Genomic DNA, 25666 nt, shown 5'->3' on the forward strand with positions numbered 1-25666 from the left:
GTCAAGGCTCGAGCAATTAGGGGCGGCATAGCTGCCAGAGTTCATAGCAGCTATCAAACTTGGACCTCGAAAATTTCTAATGTTTGCCAATAGGACGCAGTTATTGTATAACGTAAGCCCTAGTACCTAATTGGGATTTTCCCGTTTTGTTGCGAAAAAAATTCTGGATAAAGTTATGGACACATTCAGTCTATGCGAGGTCTCCTTTACCTCCTATACATTTATAAAACATTTCTTTCATAAAAACAAAGAAACTTTTTGTCTTCTCATATTCCTATTTCATATTTTTTTCAGATATCACCAAAAAATAATCGCCTACGGGCTGTTGTAAAATCTCTCAATAACTTTTTAACCAATTACACATTTGTTGTTGCCGTATTGTTTTAAAATAAAAATCCGCAAAAATTGTTCGCCTCAAACAAGTCGCCTACGGCTCCAACCATCATCACAAAATGCATCTCACCACAACGACCAACACCGTCGTCGCTGCCAATAATGGAGGTGCGACACAAAATGGCAACAACAATACAAACAATTCAAATTCGAATAATAATGGTGGTAGTAATAATAATAGCACAGCAAACAACAACAATTCAAATGAACAAAATACACCACCAACAGCGGCGCAACTCTTAAATGAAGCCTACACAAAAATGACTTCCGACATTTTGGCGGAACGAACTTTAGGCGATTTTCTCACAGAACATCCAGGCGAGTTGATACGTACCAGTAGTCCGCTTTTTGTTTGTACAGTACTACCACCACATTGGCGCTCGAATAAGACGCTGCCGGTTGCTTTTAAGGTTGTGTCGCTGGGCGATATTATGGATGGTACTATGGTGACGGTACGCGCTGGTAATGATGAGAATTATTGTGCTGAATTGAGAAATTGTACGGCTGTAATGAAGAATCAAGTGGCGAAATTCAATGATCTGCGATTTGTGGGACGCAGTGGAAGAGGTAGGTGGATTTTTGATACAAGGGCGGAACCATACAAGGTGGCAGCACGGCGACATAGAGACAAATATAAATAAAAATTCCATGTACTTTGTTTTTGTAATTCGATGGAACAATGTCAAAATCGTACTGCGCCGGAATTAGGAGTGTCAAATTATATAAAAAGTACCAATCAACTAAATTCCGGCCGTCACCTGTATGGTTCCGACATTTTTCAAACAATCAAAACAAATTCTGAAGTATTATTTACTCATTTTCTTTGAATGATGTTTTGGCCATCAAAGTTTCTTAAGCGTGAAGCTTAACAACGAAGAGAAAATAGGTGGAACATTCAAATATACATAAGCATGGATGGGCGTGAACATATACGCTTACGATGAGCTAGAGCACAACGAGAAAGCACATCTAAGGGCCCATTACTGATACTTAGCATAGACTTGACTTGACTTAAAAGTCTGTTGAATTTTGATTTTCTATGTAAGTTATAAGTGACGTTTACATTTTGAGGTGCCATTTATTTGTTTCCATTTCATTTTGACATTTCGTCATACAAATTAACATTTATTGATTATGATACCAGATAGTATGCGCTAAGTGGAGTATAATCGGGGCTAAGTTGCCAAGTTTACGCCAAGCCAAGTCAAGTCTATGCTAAGTATCTGTAATGGGCCCTTTAGTTTGATTTCGATGCTCGTACAATACGGAAGAGTCGCACGCACCTTTATTCCAGAGTACCAAAGAATACGTGTGACACGTGCTTATTGTACAAGCACTGAAATCACTGATGACCTGATACCAAACATTCATTCTCTCTCAATTCGTTTCCAGGAATGGGGCTTGAAATCAGCTGTCTGTTCATTCACTTGTAAACAAAAGTTCATTCGTTTCCAAGAATGGGTATTGAAATCAGATGGCTATAGATTTGCCTAAAATACGCAAGAAAAAACTGCAAGAAATCCGTTCGGTTTCATTATTTTCAAATAAATCAGCAAGTAAGCTGATAAAAACTTATTAAAATTTATAAAAAAGGCAAAGTTTTGTAGAAATATTTTGTGGTAGATAAGTGAAAAAATATGAAATAATATATTTCGGTTGCGTTGCTTTGCTTTGTTGCTCTGGCGCCGCCATAATATAACAATGAACGGCTAGCCCCTTGTTTGACTTTGGCGCGACCAAAACGTTTATGTACATACATATGTATATCCACATACGCAAAAAATGTATAAGAAATTACGAAATTAGATCACTTGGTGAAGTATCTGCGTTGTCGTCCGCAAAAGGCTGGTATTTAAACATGCTGCGTTAACCTATACGTATACCTACAATTTATCTCAGCTGTCAAAAATGGAATGTCGCAACGCTCCACAAAAGCATGGCCTTTATGCATCCATTTACATTAATACGAAGACTAAAAAACTGACTTTTATATCAATTGAAAGTTGCTACCAACACCCGTTTCGTGTGCAGTCCTTCGATGAAAGGCGTTGCCACTGATAAATTTTCCACGGGTGAAAAAGATTTTTTTCTTTGGATTTGTAATCCTGACAAAAATTCGAGGTTTTTGATATCCCATTTGACAATCTTGAGTAAATTTTCGGTGGAAATCATACACTAAGCCTTTACCATGTAAAATACCCCAAAGTTATTCTGAAATGCCCAAATTTGCTTTTGAGCATGATGGCATCTGTGGCCAATATTATAAAAAATGCACATTTTCACGCGCTCTCATAGAGCGAGAAGTTTCATATCAGGTCATCAGTGACTGAAATCAAACTAAATAAATAATTGATATTTTTTTCGTGCTCACTACGCGTTTGTATATGGGGTATTCAATCCCATTTTGACCAATTTTGAACCCGACCCCTTTAGCTTTGGCTGAAAGTTTTTCTTCTTTTTCTAGCTTACGAAAGACGTTTTTCAGAATTTTTTCATCCAACTCAAAAAAAGTTATGAATTTAAAAAAAACACCGTTTTTGTTTTCAAAATGCTATACCTTTTTTAAAAATTGACCGTTTGGGATCTTTTTTTTTTTAAATTTGTTTTTAAATGTACTTTTCGGAAAAAATACAAAAAAATTTTTAAAGTTTTTTTTTTTTTAATTTTTCAGTTTTTCGAGAGTTTTCGAATTTCGCCATTTTTTTTTTCTCATAAAAAACTTCAATCAATTCTGCAATCATCCCCCTAATCCCGGAGTGAGCCGATTTTTTTTTTATTTTTTTTTTATTATTTAATTGAAAAAAAAAAAATTTTTTTTTATAAATTTTATTTATATAACAAAAAAATGTAAGAAAATGATTTTTAAGTATTATTTTCTTTATATATTATGGTAATCTACGATTAAAATAACGAGGATTAATGACTAACACAGTAAACATATAAGTTTTCTAAAAATAATGTAACAAATTATGAATTTATTTTCTGGCGTTTAAATATTTTACAAATTCTTTGTTCTTCTGAATTTGAAGAGTTTTTAACATGCAAACAAACATTTTTGTCAGGAATTATGCTATGTAATTGTTGAGTTCCTGTAATCGATTTTCTTTTCAAAAGTCTTTCATTCAAATCTTTTGCTGCTGTATTATAATCATCTTCGCATCATTCGCAGCTGTGAGTTATGCTTCTTTATGAAACAAATGAGCCAGTTCACCGCAAGCGAAGGACTGCAATCGTCCCACTCCGGGATTAGTGGGGATGATTGCAGAATTGATTGAAGCTTTTTATGAGAAAAAAAATATGGCGAAATTCGAAAAATCTCGAAAAACTGAAAAATTAAAAAAAAAAAAAAACTAAAAATTTGTTTGTATTTTTTCCGAAAAGTACATTTAAAAACAAATTTAAAAAAAAGATCCCAAACGGTCAATTTTTGAAAAACTTATAGCATTTTGAAAACAAAAACGGTGTTTTTTTAAAAATTCATAACTTTTTGAGTTGGATGAAAAAATTTGAAAACATTTTGAAAAATGTCTTTCGTAAGTTAGAAAAAGAAGAAAAACTTTCAGCCAATTCTAAAGGGGTCGGTTCAAAATTGGTCGAAATGGGATGATATACCCCATATATTAACACATTCTCAATTTGGTAACCGTGTTATAGTCAGTCTTGTTTATACGATGATTGCATACTTAGTCCAAATGTCGCTGTGTTGGTAAGAGTAAAACTATTGTAGTGGTAATAGCTTAGTCGTTGACTAACGAGCAGCTAGGTAAGACGCATGCACGCATATTTGTCAAACTAAAAGACATACGTCTAAATATGCTTTTTAAATATTATTTTATTGCTTGGGTCTGCTTGGCGGACACCGTGGTGTGATGGTAGCGTTCTCCGCCTACCACACCGTATGCCCTGGGTTCACACCCCGGGCAAAGCAACATCAAAATTTTAGAAATAAGGTTTTTCAATTAGAAGAAAATTTTTCTAAGCGGGTCGCCCCTCGGCAGTGTTTAGCAAGCGCTCCGGGTGTATTTCTGCCATGAAAAGAAATAGAAAAATGTTAGATGAGTGTTGTCCCTTAGGTTGGTAGGTATTATAGCTGCGGCCCAGGTGGGCCAAATAGGTATTCCAAAGCTATAAAACTGATCATAACCTTCTAAAAGCTGAATCGAATATATGATAAATTTAGTCAGGGTTGTTAAAAAAATATATAATATTTGAAGTGATAAAAAGTCGATACAAAATATACTTGGCGTGATTTGCCTCCAAGAAAATTAGTGCTGAGAACCTCTTCCCATTTGCGTCATGCTTATTTGAATTTGCGCTACAAATAGAAAGGACGGGACCTACATACTTTATGCCGACTCCAAACTGCAGGTGCATTTTCACTGAGCATCTGTTCATGGCAGAAAAACGCTCGGAATATTAGTTATCAACGAACACGCCATGCTCCTACAAAGATTTAGTGCTCGCGGTGCATAGGACAATTTTGTACTCCCGTTGGCGGGGCCAAGTCTCCTTATTCGTCGAGTAGCAGCCTTCCTCGGATTTCATCTTATCGCTAAGATTTTTTCCTGGAGATTAGGTAGGCAATTTCAAACTCAATTGAAAATTTGTTTCTTGAATTACCTGGTCATCCAGAATGCCCTTTTTCTGCACAGCCTATCACTAAACAGGCCAAGATATGTTCTTTCGGGATTTTATTCTCTCCCAGTCCATATCACCAGCCTCTCTTCACTAGCCCTGCTACCCCGCAACCCATGACAGGCATACAAATAGCTGCACTTGTGCAGATACTCCTTATTGTTTACCAAGTCATGTACGCCGATACAATCGTTAAGCTTTAACCGCTTCACAACTGCACCCTGATCACCAAAAAGTCGTACCCACATTACTTAAGAGAGTTCCTAATAAAGGTACAGAGCCGACAGAATCTGACATCTGGTAGTTGGAAATGCCACATTCAAATACAGTGTTCACCTGGTGGAACTTGGCGCAATAAATGGCCAACCTCTTTATAAACTTGCAAAATGCAACACGGTCATGGTCAATGGTCTCCTTCTGGGGTACTCCAGCAGAGGCTACATGTTCAGAATTTGTTTGTGCTTTCTATTTTCTTTTAGTTTTTAAATAATGAGGAAAATAAAACAGTAAATTAATTAAAAGAAGTAAAATGTGATAGAAAATAATGGGTGGATAAACAATTTAAAAGAGCACAATGTAAAACAGGATCCAAATGAAGTTGACCGCGTGTTGACACTTTTTCGCTTAACAAGCGGTTTTAGTGTGAATGCCAATAAAAGCAACAAAGTGACAACTGATGAGTGAATAAAGCATGTTTTGTGCTAAAATAAAAGATATAACTAAAAATAAAAAACAAGTTAACTAAACTTGAAGTAAAAAATAGATAAGCTCTTTGCGATTTACGAAGTTTTATTTTTTAGTGGGAATACATACAGCAGCGGACAAAAGAATAGCAATGACGTTTTTGAGCATTGAAATTTATATTTTTTTCGTTATTCTAATGATAAGCTGCTATGCGTTTTGTAATTGAAACTATGCAAACCAAACTCGAAAACGTGTTCAAATTCGAAAATTCGAGAAAATATTACGAAAATTTCTAAAATGTATTTGGAGTATTTTAAATGTTTCCTTGTGTGAAGTTTTGTAGCCCAATCAATTTTAGTCTGACAAAGTACAAGTAATACGTCCCTCAAAATTTGCATAGATTTTTGAAAATTTTTTTTTCCAAAGGTATTTTTGATTTTCTTACAAACAAAGTGGGAACATTTTTTTCGTACGGAAGATAATCTGAATCATTTCAAAAATCATTGCTAGTTTTAAGAGACTTACAAATTGTATTTAGGTCTAAAAAAATTGCATATTGAAAAAATTAAGAGAAGTCCAAATAAAAAATTCAAAATTTTCTCGAATCTCGGATAAAAATATTGAGATTCGTTTGCATAGTTTAAGACACATAATTTTTTTTTTAAATCGAAAATAAAAAAAGAAGAATTTAATTCACAAAATTTAAAACAAAAATTTGCTTCTCCCATTTTTTTGTTCGCTGCTGTACATGTTCGTCAATATCGTAGGGTCATTCTGTTTGAAATCTACCAATGAATGTTAAGCGTTTCATTTTTTTTTTTGTTTCTCTATAACGATCAGCTAAAAGAAGCTTGTACAGCTAAATGTTTCTATTTTTACAAATTTCTTAAAAATTTAACACACCGTCTTCACTGTAGCAAATTAACTATCATTCCACATTTAACAGATGGCTTTCAAGTTCAAACTATAATTTAGTTAAAGTTCAATGGAAAATTTTGGAGAGCTGGAACATATGTATTTATTAAGCAGCAAACCTTTAGTTAAATCCATAAAATAAATTTATTTTTAATTACTTACTGAAAAAGTAGGCAAAATTTCTATTGCTCGCTTTGACTTCAAAAAATTTAAAATCAAATTAGATTTTTGACTTATTCTGACGTTTTGCTTTGAGCTAAGAAATAAAAGTATTTAAATAATGGTCTGGCAGGCTCATCAGCCAATCCGTTTATCAAATAGCTGTTGAATCAACCTCAAGCAAATTGTATATTCTGAATTGACCGTTTCAACAGTCAAATCAACAAAAAAAATTTCTGTGGCACCGTAATCATAAAAACAAAGTAGTGAGCGCCGTGAGCGTAAGTTTCTCTTTGAAATAAGGTGTTGTATTTGCGTCATATTGACAGTTGTTCACCGTTGAAACCACCGATGTAATCAGTTCTATTCACAGAAAAATAAGCTAGCTTCATTGAGACTATCATATTTACAGAATATTGTTTACTTGAGATCAACAGTTTCTTTTTTGTTGAAATTATTAAACAAATTTGTTCCACAGACAAAAAAAATCGGTTGAATTAACCATAAAGCGTTCAATTTTACCAAATGCCTGTCAATCCAAAAACAAATGGACCGCTTTGAACTACCGTCATTTCTTTCAGTGTAGTGTCTGACTAGTTATCATCTGTTCTATCAGCTCAGTCGGAGCATATTTATTTGCAGCGATTTCTTTAATTGACGCGATTTACCTCCGAGGGGATTTAGACCGAGCTTCACTTCCACTTCGCAACGTGCTCCTTTTTAAGTGTTCCTCCAAGTTGGCGTGACGGGGCTTACATGTTTCCTACAGGCTCCGAATGGCAGCTGCAAGTTTGATGAATTTTCACTGAGAAGCTTTTCATGGGAAAACTACATTTAAAGTTTTTTATCAAATTACTGCCGAGAAGTGACCACATTTAGAAAATCAATATTTTTCTAGTTAAAAAAAAATGTATTTCTAAATTTTCGAGGCCGCCATTTTTAAAGCTCAACAAAAATTATTTCTGAAAATAGATTTGTCATAACCGTCACCGTCACTGGGTAAAGCACTTTCCTTCTTTTAGAATTCCACTACCCTCATCTATAAAAGCAGAAGCACAATCTATAAAAAATATAGATACATCAATAGAACAGTGGGATGGCGTAAGTTCAACCGTAGTAATATCAATTGGCCTAATGAGAGTTTCAGAAGGCCACAAGATCAATTCAATTTCGACTTCAACCGGTTACAATGTCAACGTCTTTGACCTTATGAGCATTCTGACCATCGTAGGAGGTCTTAAAGTTGATTCATATATTTTTAAGTGGATATTCGGTCAATTATTTTATTTCTTTCACTTATTAAAATGCCATCGACTGGTAAAATGACAGTAACGTTTTATTACCTTCGCTATATAATAATTTATAAATAAGTGCAATTTTTTCCTATTTTCGAGTAGAGAATTTCTTTCCCAGTGGGGGCTTCTTTAAAATGGGAACATATTGATGTGATTCCTAAGTGACCATTTAAATTCGGAATAGGGCCAACTGAGCTGCTACCTGTTGAGATTATCTTACACAACGGTTAAGAACAATGTCTGATGTAATATCAATAAGCGTGGGCCTAAAATATGTGGTCGTACATCATTTCAGATTTGCACTAACCGCGCTGAAGCTTTAAGGACATGGGCATTAGCGCCCATTAACCCTTCTCATTATTCCTTTCATGAAAATGAAACACATTTAGCACATTTAGTTTGGTCTCCTTAAAGGAGAAAAGATAATTATTTCGAATTCAACATTATGACGAGCTGAGTTTATTAGTCATGACGTCTGTCTGTTTAAACACAAGCGAGATATCTTTACTGAAATTTGCTGCTCCTTGTGGGTTATGGGGGCTTAAAATATACCCGCGGTAGGTATGCCTATCGATAAGGTGACTAAAACAAAATAGCTTCGGACCTTCAACGTAAAAACGCTTTCCAGTGAAACATATGAGCAATCCTCGGATCAAACTCTTTCTACTGATACAACAACGGCAAACATATAGCGGACTAGGACTTTAAAGCCCATGATTTTGGGGCTTGTACTTGGAATGTACAAACTCTTTTGGGACAAGGTACCGATGCGACGTCTACTACAGAGTCCATATAAGCAAATGCGAAATTCGGAGCCAAAGTGTTGGTTTTGTGGTGGGAAAGAAAATTTGCCGTCAAGTAGTATCGTTCACGGCTGTGAAGGAGCGTCTAGCCGCGATTCGCATTAACGCGAAGTTTTTCAATATCTCGTTTTTACGCGCTTAATAGACAATGCGGACGAATATGATTTCTATGAGAGACAAGAAAAGACATGACATGATCAGAGTGCTAGCAAATATAAAAAGGCTCAATTTAGAGATTCGTTCATTTCATATGGAATGCCCCACAAACAACTCAAATTACCGATGCAACAAACTTCCACAGCGCAGTAAAAGCGAAAATTATTTTCAGCAGCTTTTTTAGCTCAAATTTTGTTATTCTTTTATTTTCGATATTTTCACGCAAAACTTTTGCCTTTTCATTTTCACTTTAGCAATGCGAAAGTTTTGCACTTTTTTAATTTACTCGCAATTTCGTATTTTGTTTATTTTTTTCGATTTTCGTTTCTTCTCAAAACAAAAACACTCAGTGAAGTGAAGTGTTTTGTTGTGAAATATTTTCGGTTTTTTTTTTTTTTTTGTGCTTGTGCCAACTAAATTGCATTACTTTGTTCACTTCAAAAAAGTATCTAACAACTGTGGTCAGCATGAAGGGAGCTTATTGTTGGCACAAAGTGCTTAAATAGCATTTTTTAGTACTACTCGAGCTAACTTCCCCACCTCTGCTCGCTCTTCGTCAACAGCATTTTACCGCTTCTTCACGAGACAGCCAAACAACGGACAACGCGTCGACTCCCAAAAGGATATTGCAGCGTCTATCTGATCCTTTCGGCAAATGAGGTTCGCTTTTTAGGCAACAAAAGACCGCTACTCTTGCTTAGCGGCTGACAGCTGCACTGCTTTTTATTGCCAACAATTTTGCCACTTTAAGTTTAAGTTCATCAACAATCAAATTCCAAGTGTTGTTAAATGACAACAATAACAAAAATTTCAATGTGGAAAAGTGGCAAAATTTTAATACTAAAGGGCTCACTTAAAGTTTTTTTTTTTTTGTAGCATAGGGGAAGAATGGACAGTGTTGCTGCATTGTCATCTGTTGAAAGCAATTGTTGCTGATGTTGCTTTTTTAATTGTGGAGAAATTTTGGTTGTTTCAGAATTTTTTTTCTAGTTGGGTGGCGTTTTCATTTTTGGATGTTTTTGGTTTACTGCAATTGTTTCATTGTTCAGAACAATCCACTCAATTATGTTGGCATTCAAACAAATATTAACTCTTAATTGAGGATGTAATTGAGAGAAAATTGGGTAAGAGTTTAGTTGGGAATTGAACGACATACCAAATTTTTAGTCAAAGCGTTAAACGTCAAGTACTTATCAACTTAACCCTGTACAAGCAGATAGGTTAGATTAGATTAAGAGGGCGCGCATGAAAACTTCCCACAAATTCATTGGCAGACATTTTGTCCATTGTGAATGCCCTCAGGCTGCTGCCAGACTAACGTAGAGCCGTGTGCCCAAAAATCCGAGTCATCTTGTTTGCAGTCTTGGATATTGGTAGAGAAAGTCATGCATAAACTCCTCCTTCTCCTCATTTTGACAGCTTATTTAGAGGGATTGTGTTGCTATGTCGCACCACTGGAGCGTTGGTGGAATAGCGTGGCCTGTTATGACATCCTTTTGTACTCTCATTGCAAATTTGTTTAGCTCCAGAGGGAAACTAGTTCCTTTCCTATCCAAACTTAACCAAAAGGATCTTGAGACATTGCAGCCATACCGTTTTGTGCACATTAAGTCTGTTGCCAAAATATTATATTTCTGGATTTTCCTCAGTAAATAACTGAGCGGTAGTCATACAGAGCTGCCTACCTCGGTTACGTCTGTTTGGGCAACTTTCCTGAACATCTTATTTGTCAATTTATTACTTCAATATCGCTAATGTGGACGCCAGCCAGGCTCGAAACCACAACACAATATCGGACTTTATCAAGTTGGGTTTTAATACCTTTAAGGTAGCCTGGCTATCGACTAAGACCATTACATTGGTGTCTGGGACCATGCTATACCGGAACAATCTACAGGAGAAAGTCGATGTCATGCAGATGCTTTAAGTACAGTCCAGCTCCAGTTCCCTTTTCCATTTTCTAACAGTCTATGTATATTGAAATGTCCCTGCTATTAGTTCCTCGAAAGATATCATAATTTGTGTACCTAAAAATCAACAACTCCCATGAAATAGTCCGTGTCAGACGTTTAATCAACAGTTTTTGCGACCCCGTTTATCCCGTGTCTCCATTCCATGCCATCAAGTATCGTCGCATTTTCCACCCTAGCCGAACACATGTAGAGATAGAAAGTGAAAAATTATATTTTACTCTTCCCGAGGCTGTTCAGTGCGCGTGCTATTTCCAGGCATACTTGCCGTCGCACCTTTCCAAGTCCCTATAGATTGCTTTATGGTTCCGAAATTGCTACAAGTGCACCAAATCAGAACTAGGTGGATTAACTTGGTTTATACTACAACAAAAACTTCTCTGCAGCAAAAATGGGAGACAATCAAGCAAAGCACCAGTTGCCCGGAATCATAGACTGTGTCGAGAGAAGATGAGGTGGCTCTTGGAGTGTTCGTGCGGAACATTCTCCGGAAGATTTATGGTCCTGTGCGTGATACCTACGGCGAGTATCGAAGGAGGTGTAATGACCAGCTGTATAAGCTTTACGTAGATATGAAGACAGTGCTGCGAATGAAAACTCAAAGGGTTCGCTGGCTAGACCATGTTATGCGAATGGACGAAGACGCCCCGACCAAGCAAGTATTTCAGTTGACTCCGCAGCTTGGAAGCAGAAGAAGGGGGTGAACTCTACTGAGTTGGGAGAGGCAGGCGGAGGAAGACCTGACCTCCCTTGGTGCTCCCAACTTGCGCCAGTTATCGTGAAACAAGGACAGCTGGCATGACTGGTAACAGCACGGCCGAAATGGCTTTGGCGCCAATTAATGAATGATTATTTTTTTTTTTTTGATAAAGCACTTCCTCAGCCAAACTACCGCGCACAGAAATGCGACGGGATGCCTTCTTATGACATCAGGACAATAGGAATCCTAACAGATAACTGATAGATGAGATCTCGTCTACAAGGAATATAAGGGCCTACAAAGCGATCCACCAAGCAATAATTCAGCCATTTTGAGCACAGGCCCTCAGCCACGTCCACAACAAGTATGCAAAGTGTTATGCCGGGAGAATCTCGTACTCAGAGTCTAATATATGAAACTCACAGTAGAATAAAGAGCCTACTGGCGTGATAGGTTCATCGAAATTCATCGCTGGTATTGATGCTCCCGTTAACATCAACAAAATATTACCAGGACCGGCGCCAAATGCCTAATTACCTATAGTTGTTCGAATTAGCCGTACATCATTCACTTCATTCAAAACGCAGAATTTTATCCTTTGACGTACTCCTACACAAACACAATCGATCTCTTTCAAACTCACATTGGCTCAGTGCAATCAATCAGCATTGGTTTTCATACAAAAACTACAAAGCCTGGATTGCTTCCAAATACAAATACGACCAATTCAAATATAGCAAAGAAAAACTAAGTACTAATATGGCATTAATTTATATTCAATAGAAGCAGCAAATAACAAAAACAATAACGACAATTTGAATAAAAAACGTAAAGAAATAAAAAAAGGTGAATTAAAACGCAACAACAATAGAAGGCAACGAATTAACATGCAACCGTTTGTGGTTGCACCACAAAAACCAAAGCCTCAATACAGACCGCATTTCTCGTCAACACAACCGACATGGACAAGGCGTTCCGTTCTTTTCGTTGCTAATGCTGCTGTCAATCTCCCCTCTGGCAGCTTAATACGACATCCATGAGTCACAGAGTCATTGGCCACTCATTCGACTCATACAAACAGTGCTGTACATTTAATTATAAAGGCTCAGATTCAACGATTGTCAATATCAAGCAATATATGGGGCTTTAAATATAAACACATACGTACTATAGAGATTTTACGTCAGTATGGTTCGGCGATGCTGTCCGTCCATCCTAATTCATGATTGCCACATCCGCATCCGAGCACACGCGTTTTGGTGTCCGCTGTGACACCGTTATGCGAAGTTCTGTTTCACTTATACTAATATTTGCGTCAGCGTCGATAAAGGCTACCTTTGCTACGATAGATGGCGCTTTTATTCTCCCATGCCTGAGGTGTTTACTCATCATTTTGGCCGTAAATTTTACAGCAAGTTTGTCTATAACTTCCCTCAACTCTTTATAACTTGCTGCCTGAAAATGGGACTCTGACGATATATTTGGGGCAAACTTGGTACGCTTTGAATTGAGTGACAATCGGCCGATATCAAGGTTCTCTTCTGGCGGAAGGCGAAAGGCGACGGACATTCAATTAAAAATTCGAAAGAGACAGACGCTAGCAAGCCTCTAAATAGAGGACGGACAATGAGGTAGAAGGCACTGCACCTTTGAAGAGACTAAGATCTTCATTTGAACTTGTTCGAAGGTTCGTCAAAGGCTTGTGTTTGGAAGTGTACCTTCCTTCGAGAATCAAACATGTGCAATTTAGTCAGGTATGGGAAAGTGATCAATATAATATTTAACGAAGACTACATATATGTAGCTAGTTGTTGCCTTCTAGACATAAAATATAGAGGAAATTGCGAGGGAGTAGTGCGTTAATTCGTAAGCAGTGGTAAAGATAGAAAATTGGCTCACAAGAACAAAAATGAGACTTAACTAAACATGTAGTTTCTTCCAAGAGGAGGTCTGTGCCATTTGACACTCTTTCAGCACTGGTACAATATAATACAATTTCTGCAACAAATATAGCGATCTTGATGGAGGGTATTCAATAAGTTGCCAGCGTAATTTATAGCTTCTTCAACCCAATTGTCAACTTCCTCAGCGCGAACGAATCCTATTTATTTAGCAAACAAGGCAGAGCTCCTTACAGAAAGCGAGGGACGAACTGGAAGGTTCAACTTGGTCATGTCAAATCGTTCACAATATGGTAGGGCTAGTACCTTCATGGGCCAATATTCCGCAAGGCAAGCAACATTGATAAACAACCGGGAAGTTAGCTAATCACGTGCAAGCAGAAAACGAAACAGTAGAAGAAGTTATCGGTGGAGAGCAAATTTTTCTAGAGCTATCCGGTCTCATTGGAGTCTTTATCGCATCTCAATATTACTGCTGGGTCTCTGGGCACGATTTGATCTCGAACTTTCTACGTAATTTCACCCCCTCGCCCCTTAAGTTAGATTATAGTGAGGAATCGCTGACATTTGCGAACTTGTATGCTTCGCTGAGGAAACAATCCCAACAATGTGTTGCCATTATCAAAGCCTGTTAAAAACTCTACGGACACGTCCATTTACTCCTCTGTATGATCTCCTCGATATTTTCATTTATAACCGTTTCGCAAGAGAAATCAAAAATATGAAGTGCACAGCAGAAAATCAATTCGGTTTAGGAAAAAGAAGTTTCACACTTAACGAGATTAACATGGCCACACCTGCAACACAAGAAGCTATTGGCTCCGGAGCTCTAAAGAATACTCTCTTATTGTATAGTGTGACATTACGAATGCACTTAACCATACAAATAGAGAAAGAGTTTCGGGCACGCTCGTGGAGCAGAAAAATAAGGAAATGCTCGTATCAAGTAGGAAAGAAGTAAACGAAATCCCTAGAAGTTCATGTAGCCAAATCATCGGCACGCTGACGGCAGCAAAATATGTGGGATTTGTGGCGAGTGCTGTTTATTTGGCATGGCTTGGCGATTTCTTCTCAGAAGGAGGCATTTGGATGATCTAGAGGGTTCAACGTGGTCATATCAAATCGCTCCTTCGATAGTTGGTACCTTAGTGGTGCTAATATCCGCAAGGTGCCGGCTCAATATAAAACAGTGAACCGGCAGTATCTATAACACTCATCAAAACCTTATGAGAGCTCCTTATCGCCACAGAAAGAAGAAGAAGAGTAGGCACAATTCTAGGAACAGTCAAAACTTACCATTGTCACTGGTTGGCGTCTTATGATCTGTCAACAACATCCAATACCAAACATTTCAAGTTTCATACAACATCGTGTTTTTTTCGCTCTTGAAAATGTTGAAATACGCGCCCTAAAACAACGATTTGCGGGGAGTATTAATTTTCTGCTTCCATTTGGTTAATGGGCGATAGAATTTCAACGATTGCTTGTCGAAGTCTCTGTAACGCTCTTGGACGAACACAGTATACTGGGTGGTTCAACAAGTTTAATTTTGATGTGAGAAACGCTGACCGTGGCAAACCACCGAAATTGTTCGAGGACGTCGAATTGCAGGCTTTGCTGGATGAAGACGATAGTCAGACGCAAAACCAGCTCGCAGAACAACTGAATATGTCCCAGACAACCATTTCCAGACGTTTGAAATCCATGGGAAAGATCATGAAAACCGGAAAATGGGTGCCACATGAGCTGAGTGACAGACAGCAGGAAAACCGGAAAACAACATGTGAAATGCTGCTCGCCAGACAAAAAATAAAGTCGTTTTTGCATCGGATCGTTACTGGCGATGAAAAGTGGATTTATTTTGTGAATCTGAAACGCAAGAGCACATACCATCTCTGGTCCTGGCCAACCAGCACAATCGTCCTCAAGACCAAATTGCTTCGGAAAAAAGAAAATGTTCAGTGTTTTCTGGGATCAGCGTGGTGTAATTAGTATGAACCTCTAAAACATGGCGAAACTGTTAATGGTCAACGCTACCAACAACAATTGGCCAACTTGAACCGTATTCTGCGCCAAAAACGCCCAGAATATGAAATTAGGCATGACAAACTGATTTTTCTCGATGACAATGCATCATCACACCGAACAAAACAGACTCGGGAATTGGTTGAGTCGTACAGCTGACAACCGCTACTCCAATCCGCTTACTCACCACACTTGGCTCCATTCGACCTTCACTTACTTGCATCGATGGAGCACGCACTTAGCGAACAGCGCTTCACTTCTAACGAAAATGTTGGAAAATGGCTCGATGACTGGTTTGCTTCAAGACACGAAGACTTTTTTCGGCGAGGTATCCGTAAATTGCCTGAGAGGTGGTCAAAATGTGTAGCTAGCGATGACGCTTACTTTGAATAAAATATTCGTTACGTTCTCTTGAATTAAATGTGTTTTTGTTTTTTTAATAAAAAATACCGGCTTCATATGCATACACCTGATATATATTGGGGAAAAAACAAGTCAATGCAAAGATGACTGCACGGACCGAATAATTTCACAAATTAAAGACTGGCAATAGCTTTTTATCATTCCGTCGGTCCCATGGAAGACTAGAACGATCCAAATTCCCATGGAAGACTAGCAAGGCACAGTTCGTTATTTGCGTGAAAAGCTAGAACGGTTCAGTTAATCGCGTAAAAGATTTATACTTTAAAGTTTTTTGCGGGGAAGCCTAATACAGTCGGGGAATCGAACTAGCTTGACTCTGTGTACCGAACAGAATATTCTAATCGAAATTTAAGTAACTTCCAGATAAGCTGCAAGCTCGAAACATGGAATATAGTTCAGAACTCTATGACAATGCAATAATAAGAAAAAAACGCCGATAGGTGGCGCATGGATCGAAATATTTAAATAAATCGTATTTATGGTCATATTGGAAACACATAATACATATATAAATAGAAAGCGACCTATGAAAAAAAGCGCCGCTAGGTGGTGCAAGGATGGAGATATTCAAAGAATCGTATTTGTAGTCCGATTTGCCTCATATTTGGAACACGTAATACATACATGAAGAAAATCGCCGCTAGTTGGAGCAAGGATCGAGATATTCAAAAAAATCTTATTTTATGAATTTTCGAAGCTTTTACAGTGTACTTTCGATATCGCAACTTCGAGATATGGTGAAAATTCCATAAGTCACCTAATATTTGAGTTGAGTTTCTGTCGAAGTATATTAATTTGCTAAAATTTTGGAAAAAGGGCGTGGCACCGCCCATATTTACATGTAAATTTTAAAAATTTTGAATGCCGTATCGTCTAATTTCCAGAGAGGTTTTGCTTACTATTATTATCTAGACTTTGTGAAAATTAGCTAAATCTGTTGACGACCACCCATCAACTAAACAAAATCTTTTTGAGTCTAATGTTAAAAAAAAATTCAATATGGTATACTAATATTTCCCCGTAGGAGTGATATGGTGGAGCAAATTACAAGAAGTAAAATTTTTTGAAAATCGGCGTGGCCGCGCCCCTTTTTAGTCACAGCTGTGTATACAATGTTCGTTTACGCCCGAAAATATACTTCCACATGTATTTTCAATTGTTTTTGCATTGCACCGTAGGCCACTACACCCCATGGCTGCTTTACGAGTATCCATGAATACAATTGAGCTATGCTCTCCATTTGAGCCACAGCTGCATGTAAATAAAGTGATGCTTGCGCTGATTTAGCAAACTATATATGTATATGGATATGTGAAAAACACAATCATGCGAGCGGGAGGTAGAAAGCAGAACCATGGAATTGCGGTGTCATGAAGTTGAATTTCACATTACTGTTTATTTGTGTTACGAGCTTTTATTTGTGCCATTGCATAGTTTTTGGCGCGTTCGCTTTATTTTGACAATGTCGGAATGCATGCGCCTGACCGCCAGTATACATAGAGCCATTGATTCACTCTTCCTCTAACACATGCACAACCGAATCCGCTTGAATTCTTTGTGCGATTTTCAGAAATGGAAATGCAAAAGTTCAACAATTATCAAAGTTGGACCACAGAAAATTTTTCTGCATCACGTCGTATTGTCGAGTAAGCAAACAAACAAACAAATATACAATCAAATCGGTTCGAATAGTTTTGTATTAGATCGTACGGCACACCGGTAGCTGCAATTTTCAAAATTCACAGAATCCCGTATTCATTTACCATCTGATTCGATGCGCCGCGTTGTATGCAACGTTTTTACTATGAATTCCTTTATTCTGTTATACGGGCATGTGTGTGTGTGTATGTGTAACTCGTGCTTTAGGCTTATTTTGCAAATTCTGCAAACTACCGCCCATTTCTTTTTGTTTTTGTGGATTTTTTTTCGTTTTCAGAAAATTTCGTTTGATGGATTTCGTGTTCGGCTAAAAATTCTGCTCCGCTCAAACAAACTCGATTCATAGAATTTTGTGGCTACAGGTGCTTTTCAGTGAACGGTATTGAGAATTCGCACATAGAGAATTGTTTAGCGATGATGCACTTTGGGAATTTAAGTAGTTATATTTAGAGCTGTGCTTTCTTCTTAATTAAAAACACTCCACTGAACTAATTCCAATTATTGAAGTAATTAATTATTGAATTGCAATTATTGAAGTAAGTTTTCGAGCAAACACAAGATTTTGCCTAAAATTCTGAAAATCACTCAAAATTAGTTTAACATCGTACGCGTACTAGAAATAGTAAATGTCTTAAGCATCGCCCTGGACTAGTTTGCCTTATTATTGAGAGGAAAGTTTTTCGACTCTTTAAACCACTTCGACTTGGCGTTGATTATTAAAAACAATTTAACCAAGAGATGCACAAGCTAAAGAAAAGAGCTGCTGTCAACAATAGGCACTACTAGTATGGTCTAGTCAGAACTGCTTGCATGGGTTAAAAGCCTTTGTGGATTATTTGTCAAACTATTTTTTTTTTTTTTTTCTAAATTTGGACGCCAAAATATCAAGTGGAAGCTGAATGTTGAGGAAGGGGCTGGGAGCTTTGATTTATCGCCAAGAGTCGTGCAAGGGTTCTACCAGATGGCAGTCAAGCTGATACTCCTTTATAAGGTACTTCTCTAGTGGAACGAACCCGACTGAACTCAAAATGTGTTACTAAACATACATCCGACAGATATTGCCGACGAAGCGACTGCTACTCGGGCGTTGATCAGCCTGAAATAGGCTATATTCACTCCGACTTCGGGTACACCAACATTCTTTCCCACTTTGGCTTCATCGGGTATAGTATATTGTACACACAACTGCTACCTTTGCGGGTTCCAGCACAGAGGGAAACGAATGGGATATGGGATGGGTCCAAGTTGCAAGGGAAGGTTGACGGTGGATTTCTCTGGCTCGATGTACGATGCAGGTTCAAACTCACTGATCACTATAGTGTCTTACAAGCGAAAATCGGCGCAATTAAGGATGCGATGAGTAGAATACTATGCGGTGCTACAATGGTTAGAGAATTTGAAAACTTCTCGAAGGGCACTGCGCATATAAAGGTTCTGAGCTCGACTGTCGTGTGAACGGAGGTGGTTTGGGAGTATCTGATCTCGCTTGAGATTTCCTCAAATTATACTAAAACTGGCGACTGTCACACAGATATTTTACACAGAGTGGATACAATTCAAATCCAATGTGGCGAGCTGTAGAAAAAATTAGAGTCCTATTGGCCGCGTTTAATCGACCTTCTACAGATGGGCATCGCGTCAGCTAAGCAAACGTTGGAAATAAAATTTTGTTTGGGTTAGCAAAACCATTCTGGATGCCAAGCAGTCCTCCGAAATTACTGTGTTCACTAAAGCTCATTTATCGTTGGTGATTTGGGTACAATCTGATGATAGTTTATAAGATACATATCACATTGAGATTTTCAATGTACTAGAGGATTTCAGAAGAATGATCAGTTGCAGCCACTGAGTCACTTTCTGCTTGGCTGTCAAGCTTTTGACAGAACTAGGCAAAAGTATTTCATTTTCCGTTTACACGAATTTCTGGGAAATTTTTTCGAAGCTAGAAACCTCGCGAAATCTAGCTGAGTTTCTACTGCGGTAGCTACCGTTCAACCCAACCAACTTCTGATATTTTCTTTCTTCTTTTACCTACCTCTCTTTTATTTCTGCCCTCATTGTTTTTGTTGTTCTTAAAACTTTAAGAAAACCCTACCCACGAGTTCATGCAGTGTTACCGATTTGGGAAATTCTTCTGGTATTTTGTGACAAGCATGCCTATCACGTAAATGTTCTCAGCCCTTTAACCGCTAGGGTATTTCCCTCCCTCTCCATCCTTGCCGCCCTGAACTTCTTGCATCACAAGCATCCCTTAGTTTGCTTTTTACACTTTCTCTTTACATTAAATTGTATCATTATTATTTGTACTTTAACTTTTCTCACTTTTCTCCTACTCTTCGCCTTACTCCTATACTAGATTTTGTTATTACTATATACTAGATTTTGTTATTACTATTGCTGTTACTCTTGCTGTTGTTGTTGTTGTTGTAGCGATAAGGTTGCTCCCCGAAGGCTTTGGGGAGTGTTATCGATGTGATGGTCCTTTGCCGGATACAAATCCGGTACGCTCCGGTGCCATAGCACCATTAAGGTGCTAGCCCGACCATCTCGGGAACGATTTATGTGGCCACATTAAACCTTCAGGCCATTCCCTCCCTCCCTACCTCCAAGTTCCATGAGGAGCTTGGGGTCGCCAGAGCCTCGTCTGTTAGTGAAACAGGATTCGCCGCGGATAGGTGAGGTTGACAATTGGGTTTGGAGAAGCTATATATTGCGCTGGCAACCTGAAAGGTTGCGCTACACAGCCCCTTGAATCTGGTATTTTAGTCGCCTCTTACGACAGGCATACCTACCGCGGGTATATTCTGATCCCCTAACCCGCTGGGGCTCTTGCTCTTAATCGTTTTCTTGATCTTGGTTTTTAGTCATACTTTAACTCTTATTATAGCTCTTAGCCTTACTTCTACTCTTGCCCTTACTCTTACTTTTACTCTAACACTTACTCTTAATCTTACCCTTACTCTCACTCTTACTCTTGCTCTTATTCTTACTCTTACTCTTTCTCCTACTCTTCCTCATACACTTACCCTTACTCTTTCTCTTACTCTAGCACTTACTCTTAATTTACTCTAACTCCTACTTTTCTTTCCGTCTTACTCTTACTTTTACTCTTATTACTCTGACTTTTACTGTTACTCCTCCTCTTACTCATAATTTTACTCTTACTCTTAATCTCGCTATTACTCTTTCCTTTACTCTTATTCGTACTCAATGTTTTACCCTTTTTCTTACTCTTACTGTTACTTTAGTTTTACTCTTACTTTACTCTTTCTCTTACTTTTACTCTTAACCTTACTTCACTCTTATTTTTACTCTTGCTATTACTCTTACTCTTAGTATTACTCATACTCTACCTCTTACTCTGACTCCTACCCTGACTCTTGCTCTTACTCTTACCCTAACTTTCTCTCACTCTTGCCATTACTCTCACTCTTACTTTTTGATATCAGGTAGTTCTTCGTTTTGCCCTCTATCACCGAAAACTCCATTTGTTTGACTCTTATGCTTCTAATTTTGGTCCCCCGCTTCATCTTCTTTCACTCTTCTACAAATATAGACTTATACATTTTTTCGTAAATATTTTATTATATATTTAGATTGATTCATAAGTTGTATTGTAATCTAAGAAGTGCATTCGTAAGCATTTGGTCATCAAATTAACCTCAATCAGTATTCGCTTTGTGGCACGGACGATGACAATTTATTGGCAACACACAAAAACACCAAATAAAGTAAATAAATGTCCACACAAAGTAAATATTAATAATAATTGATATGGCATTTTGCACACCAACAACAAATAAATACAATATCGACATCAGCAAATCAACAATCAAAAGCATTAGCAGCTGAGCAACTCAAACGGCTAACCATCCAATACTTGAGTAGCAACTTAAAAGGGCTTTTTGCATCAACAATATACAACAACAATAACAACAACATCAAATCAACACTAATATGATCACAAAAAGCCATTGAAATATTATTTGTGTGAAAAATGTGACAACAGTTAAATATTTGTAAAAGAATCAGAAATTCATTTAATTGTATGCAAATCTTTTAGCAAATTACTGCGAAATCTCAGTCGAACGGTATTTAGGTGTTGTGTAATATTATGGCACAATTTTGCAAGCATGCAAGGGGAGGGAAATGGCAATGTCTTGATTTCAAACAACCAAAAGTAAATAAATCAAATGACAACATTTGGATCAGGTGAACAGTTCGGTGTGTTTTTGTGAGGGTAGGAATAGAAGTAAGGTGGTGTATGAATATCAGACTCTGCTAAATGTTACGTATACGCCATGGCAGTTATAAACAAAGACGGGTACTCAATGGTATTCAAAACTTCAGAAACGGAAGTCTTTCGGCAAAGGGGCTTTTTATTGCTCTTTCCAAATAATTTTTTTCAGTGCTGTAATTTAAGCAAAAACTTAGTTCTAAGAAGCGAGACTTCAGAAAAGCCAATTCAAAAACACTAAAAGCCCATCGGATCATGCGGGGACGCGTGATTCGCGATTTATACATAAAATGTATATAAAGCAAAGATACATAAAAATAAAAAGAAAAAAGGGAAAACAGAACAAGGAAGCAAGAGAAAAAAGGAAGATGAAAAAAATAAATAAAAATAAAAAGAAAGAGCAAAACAAAAAGAAAATGGAAGAACAAAGAAAACTAAAAGAAAGAGAAATGGAAAAGGAAAGAAAAATAAGAAGAAAAATGAAAAAAGTTAAAGAAAAATAATAAAATTTAAATTGAACGAATAATTAAATTTTTAATTTAAATAAAAATTAAAATTGAAACTAAATCTATAATAAAAATTTTAGTTCAAATAAAATTTAAATTTTAATTTAAATTAAAACTAAATTTAATATTGAAATATAAATTTAAATTTAAACTAAATTAAAAATGTAACTAAAAATTAAAATAAAAAATTTAATTAAAATTAAAGTTCACATTCAAATTAAGTTAAAAATTAAAAATTTAAATTAAAATTAAATTTAAACTTAAATTTAAATTGTATATTAAAATTAAAACTAAGATAAAATTTAGCATTAAAATGTAAATTAAAATTAAAATAGAAATTAAAAAGGCAACTACAACTTAACTTTCAAGTTGAAATTTATAAACAATTTTTGTTGTTATATCGACCTACTAATTTGTAAGATCCCAGGTTCGAAGCGAGCTCAGGGCCTAACAATAATTATTTCATCATTATTATTGCTTAGACAAATTTAGACAACTGCCAAAGTTCGTTGTATGATCCATTTTGGGGACTGCTTAAATTGAATTTGAAGTTTATATTAAAATTGAAACTAAAATTTTAATTTCAATTAGATTAAATTTTAATTTAAATTTAAATTAACATTAAAATTAAAATTTATTTAGTAATTTGGGAAAAATTTTAACAACGTGACATCAGGACGGACAAGGCGACAGCTGTTTCGATTATACCTACGATGGTTGAAGTATGCGGGTTCAAATCCCATTCCCTGGAGGAAAGGCTTTGAAGAGATTTACAAGGTATAATCGAAACAGCTCTCGCCTTGTCCGTCCTGTTGTCACGTTGTTTAATTTTTTCCCAAATTATTAAATAAATTATAAATAAAAAATTGCTTCAAATAAATGTTTTCATACATTTAAAGCCATAAGGGTAATCCCCGCTTAAAACTCATACAAATAAAAATTAAAACTAAAACTAAAATTTTAATTACAATAAAATTAAAACTAAAAGAAAATAAAAATATAATTAAAATTAAGATTAAATTTAAAATCAAAATATAAATTAATATTACAATCAAAATTAAAATTAAAATTAAAAATAAAATAAAAATAAAACTTCAAATTCAAATTAAATTTAAAATGAAATTTAAAATTAAATTAAAAGTTAAAATTAAAAGAAATAATGACAGAAGAATTTCGGATATGCGAAATTATGATTTGAATTTTTCTTCGCTTCCTCATGAGAAGTTCCCTTTTTAACACTTAATGTTACTATAAGTAACAAAAAAATGCAAACAAATTTAAAAAAGTTAGTAGACCTTACTTATATTAAGGCGCTAAAATGATAAACAGAAACAAACATAATTTGGTTAGCTCAACACGCACACAAACAAATAAAACCGTGGCTGAGCAAATTTTAAGAAAAAAATAATAACAACAACGCCGTCCCACATCACAATCGAAAACAATAAACCGAAAAAGAAATAAAAGCAAAAAAGGCAGAAAATTTCCTCACCGTCTCGGTGGTTGCCAGCACTGCGGCCATGGTGTTGACACGACGAATGGGAGGCCACACGAAAAGGATAAACCAAATTTGGGGACGAAATACAATAACAATAAGGGATGCGTCTTCAAGTATATCATAATCAGCTTCATTACAACTTACTCAAGTAAAAAAAGTTTCAAAGTCAAAGAATAAGTGGCATACGTAAGCAATTGAGAAGAAGGAGAAGAAAAAGCTGAATGTAAAAAAATGAGGGTCTGAATTGAAGGCGTGCAACAGGAATTCCCAAATGTCATGTCATGCCCGATTATGTGTTTCCTTCCGTTTTGTTCACACTTAACGTACACCGTCTGTTTTTTTTTTTTTTTTTTTTTGTTTGCTTGTAAGTTTATGATATCGGATGATATTGTGCTTGTGGAGCGTAGTTGGGGAGCCACTTATTTGTTGTAGGCGTTAGTATTACAAGCAAAAGTATTTGTTAATATTAACAAAAAAAAAACCGCTAAGCGTCAATGAGAAAGAAAATGGAAAGATGGCTATGTAGAAAACCAGCGATGTAAGCGAGGAGATATATGAGGATTTGAAGCTGTCGACTTTGTGATTTTTTGCGGGCTATAATTTTCTTACATTTGCAATTTTTTCATTTTCTTTTAAATATTTTTCTTTGATATTTACTTAATTTAGTGAAGCGGGCTTGTTGAGATTGTTGGAGCTTGAACTTAAACAATGAAATAATTTCTTTGCGAATTTTTTAGATTTTAGAAATTGATGTTAAAAAAAACTATTTAAATTCAAGCGAAAGGTTATACCAGATTTGGATTTTAATTCACTCCTTCCCAAAACGGATGTTCTAAGTACCGGAATGGCACGTTCTTTATCCATCTAAAGCTGTTACTTCCGAAAATGTATCTAATGCAGGTACGTGTCAAAACAAATCCTGGCTCAGGAGATCTACGCTTAGGTATGGTACACCCAGTTCATCGGAGGAGAACTTTATAAGGTCTCCTCATACGTAGCTAGGTGCTTTGAAACTATACATGTAGCAGGGATTTTGTCACAATGACTGAAAGATCAAAATAAATCTTAGAGACCACTTCGAATAAATTCCGTGACTGGCTTACAGTGACAGCATCTGAGACTCGTTTGAAATCATGCTAACCTTAAAATGAAATCACGGACCCAATTGCAGCCATGGGCACAAGAAAACTAAACGCAACAATATGAACCTGAAATTTATGCTTCGAATGCGTTTGCTTTTTAACCGATTTTGGAAACGTCCTCCCTCCCTTTTTGCCGCTACTGTTCATTTCCGACGCAAAAATGTTTGATGTGTAAACATCTTTTCTCACGGTATTGGGAATCCAGAACGTAAGCGTAAGATAAGTGTAAGCGTAGGCGAAGTCTTTGGAAGTGGCTAGTTGGGGGTATATAGTTATAAGTTATCAATTGTTATCGAAAAGTTATCGGCTTGTCATCGGAATGTTACCGATGTATTCTCGATTTGTTGTCGAAAGCTGTCGATTTTTTATTTTAAAGTTATCGGTTTGTTATCAAAGCAAATTCGGCTTGTTATTATAAGGTCATCGATATGTATATGAAAATTGATCAATCAATTATAGAAAATTTATCGAGTTGTTATCGAAGGCTTATTGGAAAGTTATCTATTTTTTATCAAAGCAATATCGGCTTGTTATTACAAAGTTATCGATATGTAATCGAAAGTTT

The 25666-nt window shown here is 36.5% G+C and overlaps 1 protein-coding gene across 1 annotated transcript in view; it reads left to right on the forward strand.

The window, feature by feature from the left end:
- The first annotated feature begins 452 nt into the window (after positions 1 to 452).
- Positions 453 to 25666, forward strand: part of RunxA (Runt related A) — a 68292-nt gene continuing 43078 nt past the window's right edge. The window contains exon 1 of the mRNA XM_067780609.1: positions 453 to 960. Within this exon, the coding sequence (XP_067636710.1) occupies positions 453 to 960 (508 nt within the window). The remainder of the gene's footprint in view (positions 961 to 25666) is intronic.

Source organism: Eurosta solidaginis, chromosome 4, assembly GCF_040869045.1.
Source record: "Eurosta solidaginis isolate ZX-2024a chromosome 4, ASM4086904v1, whole genome shotgun sequence".
In the NCBI taxonomy this organism is placed as follows: Eukaryota; Metazoa; Arthropoda; class Insecta; order Diptera; family Tephritidae; genus Eurosta; species Eurosta solidaginis.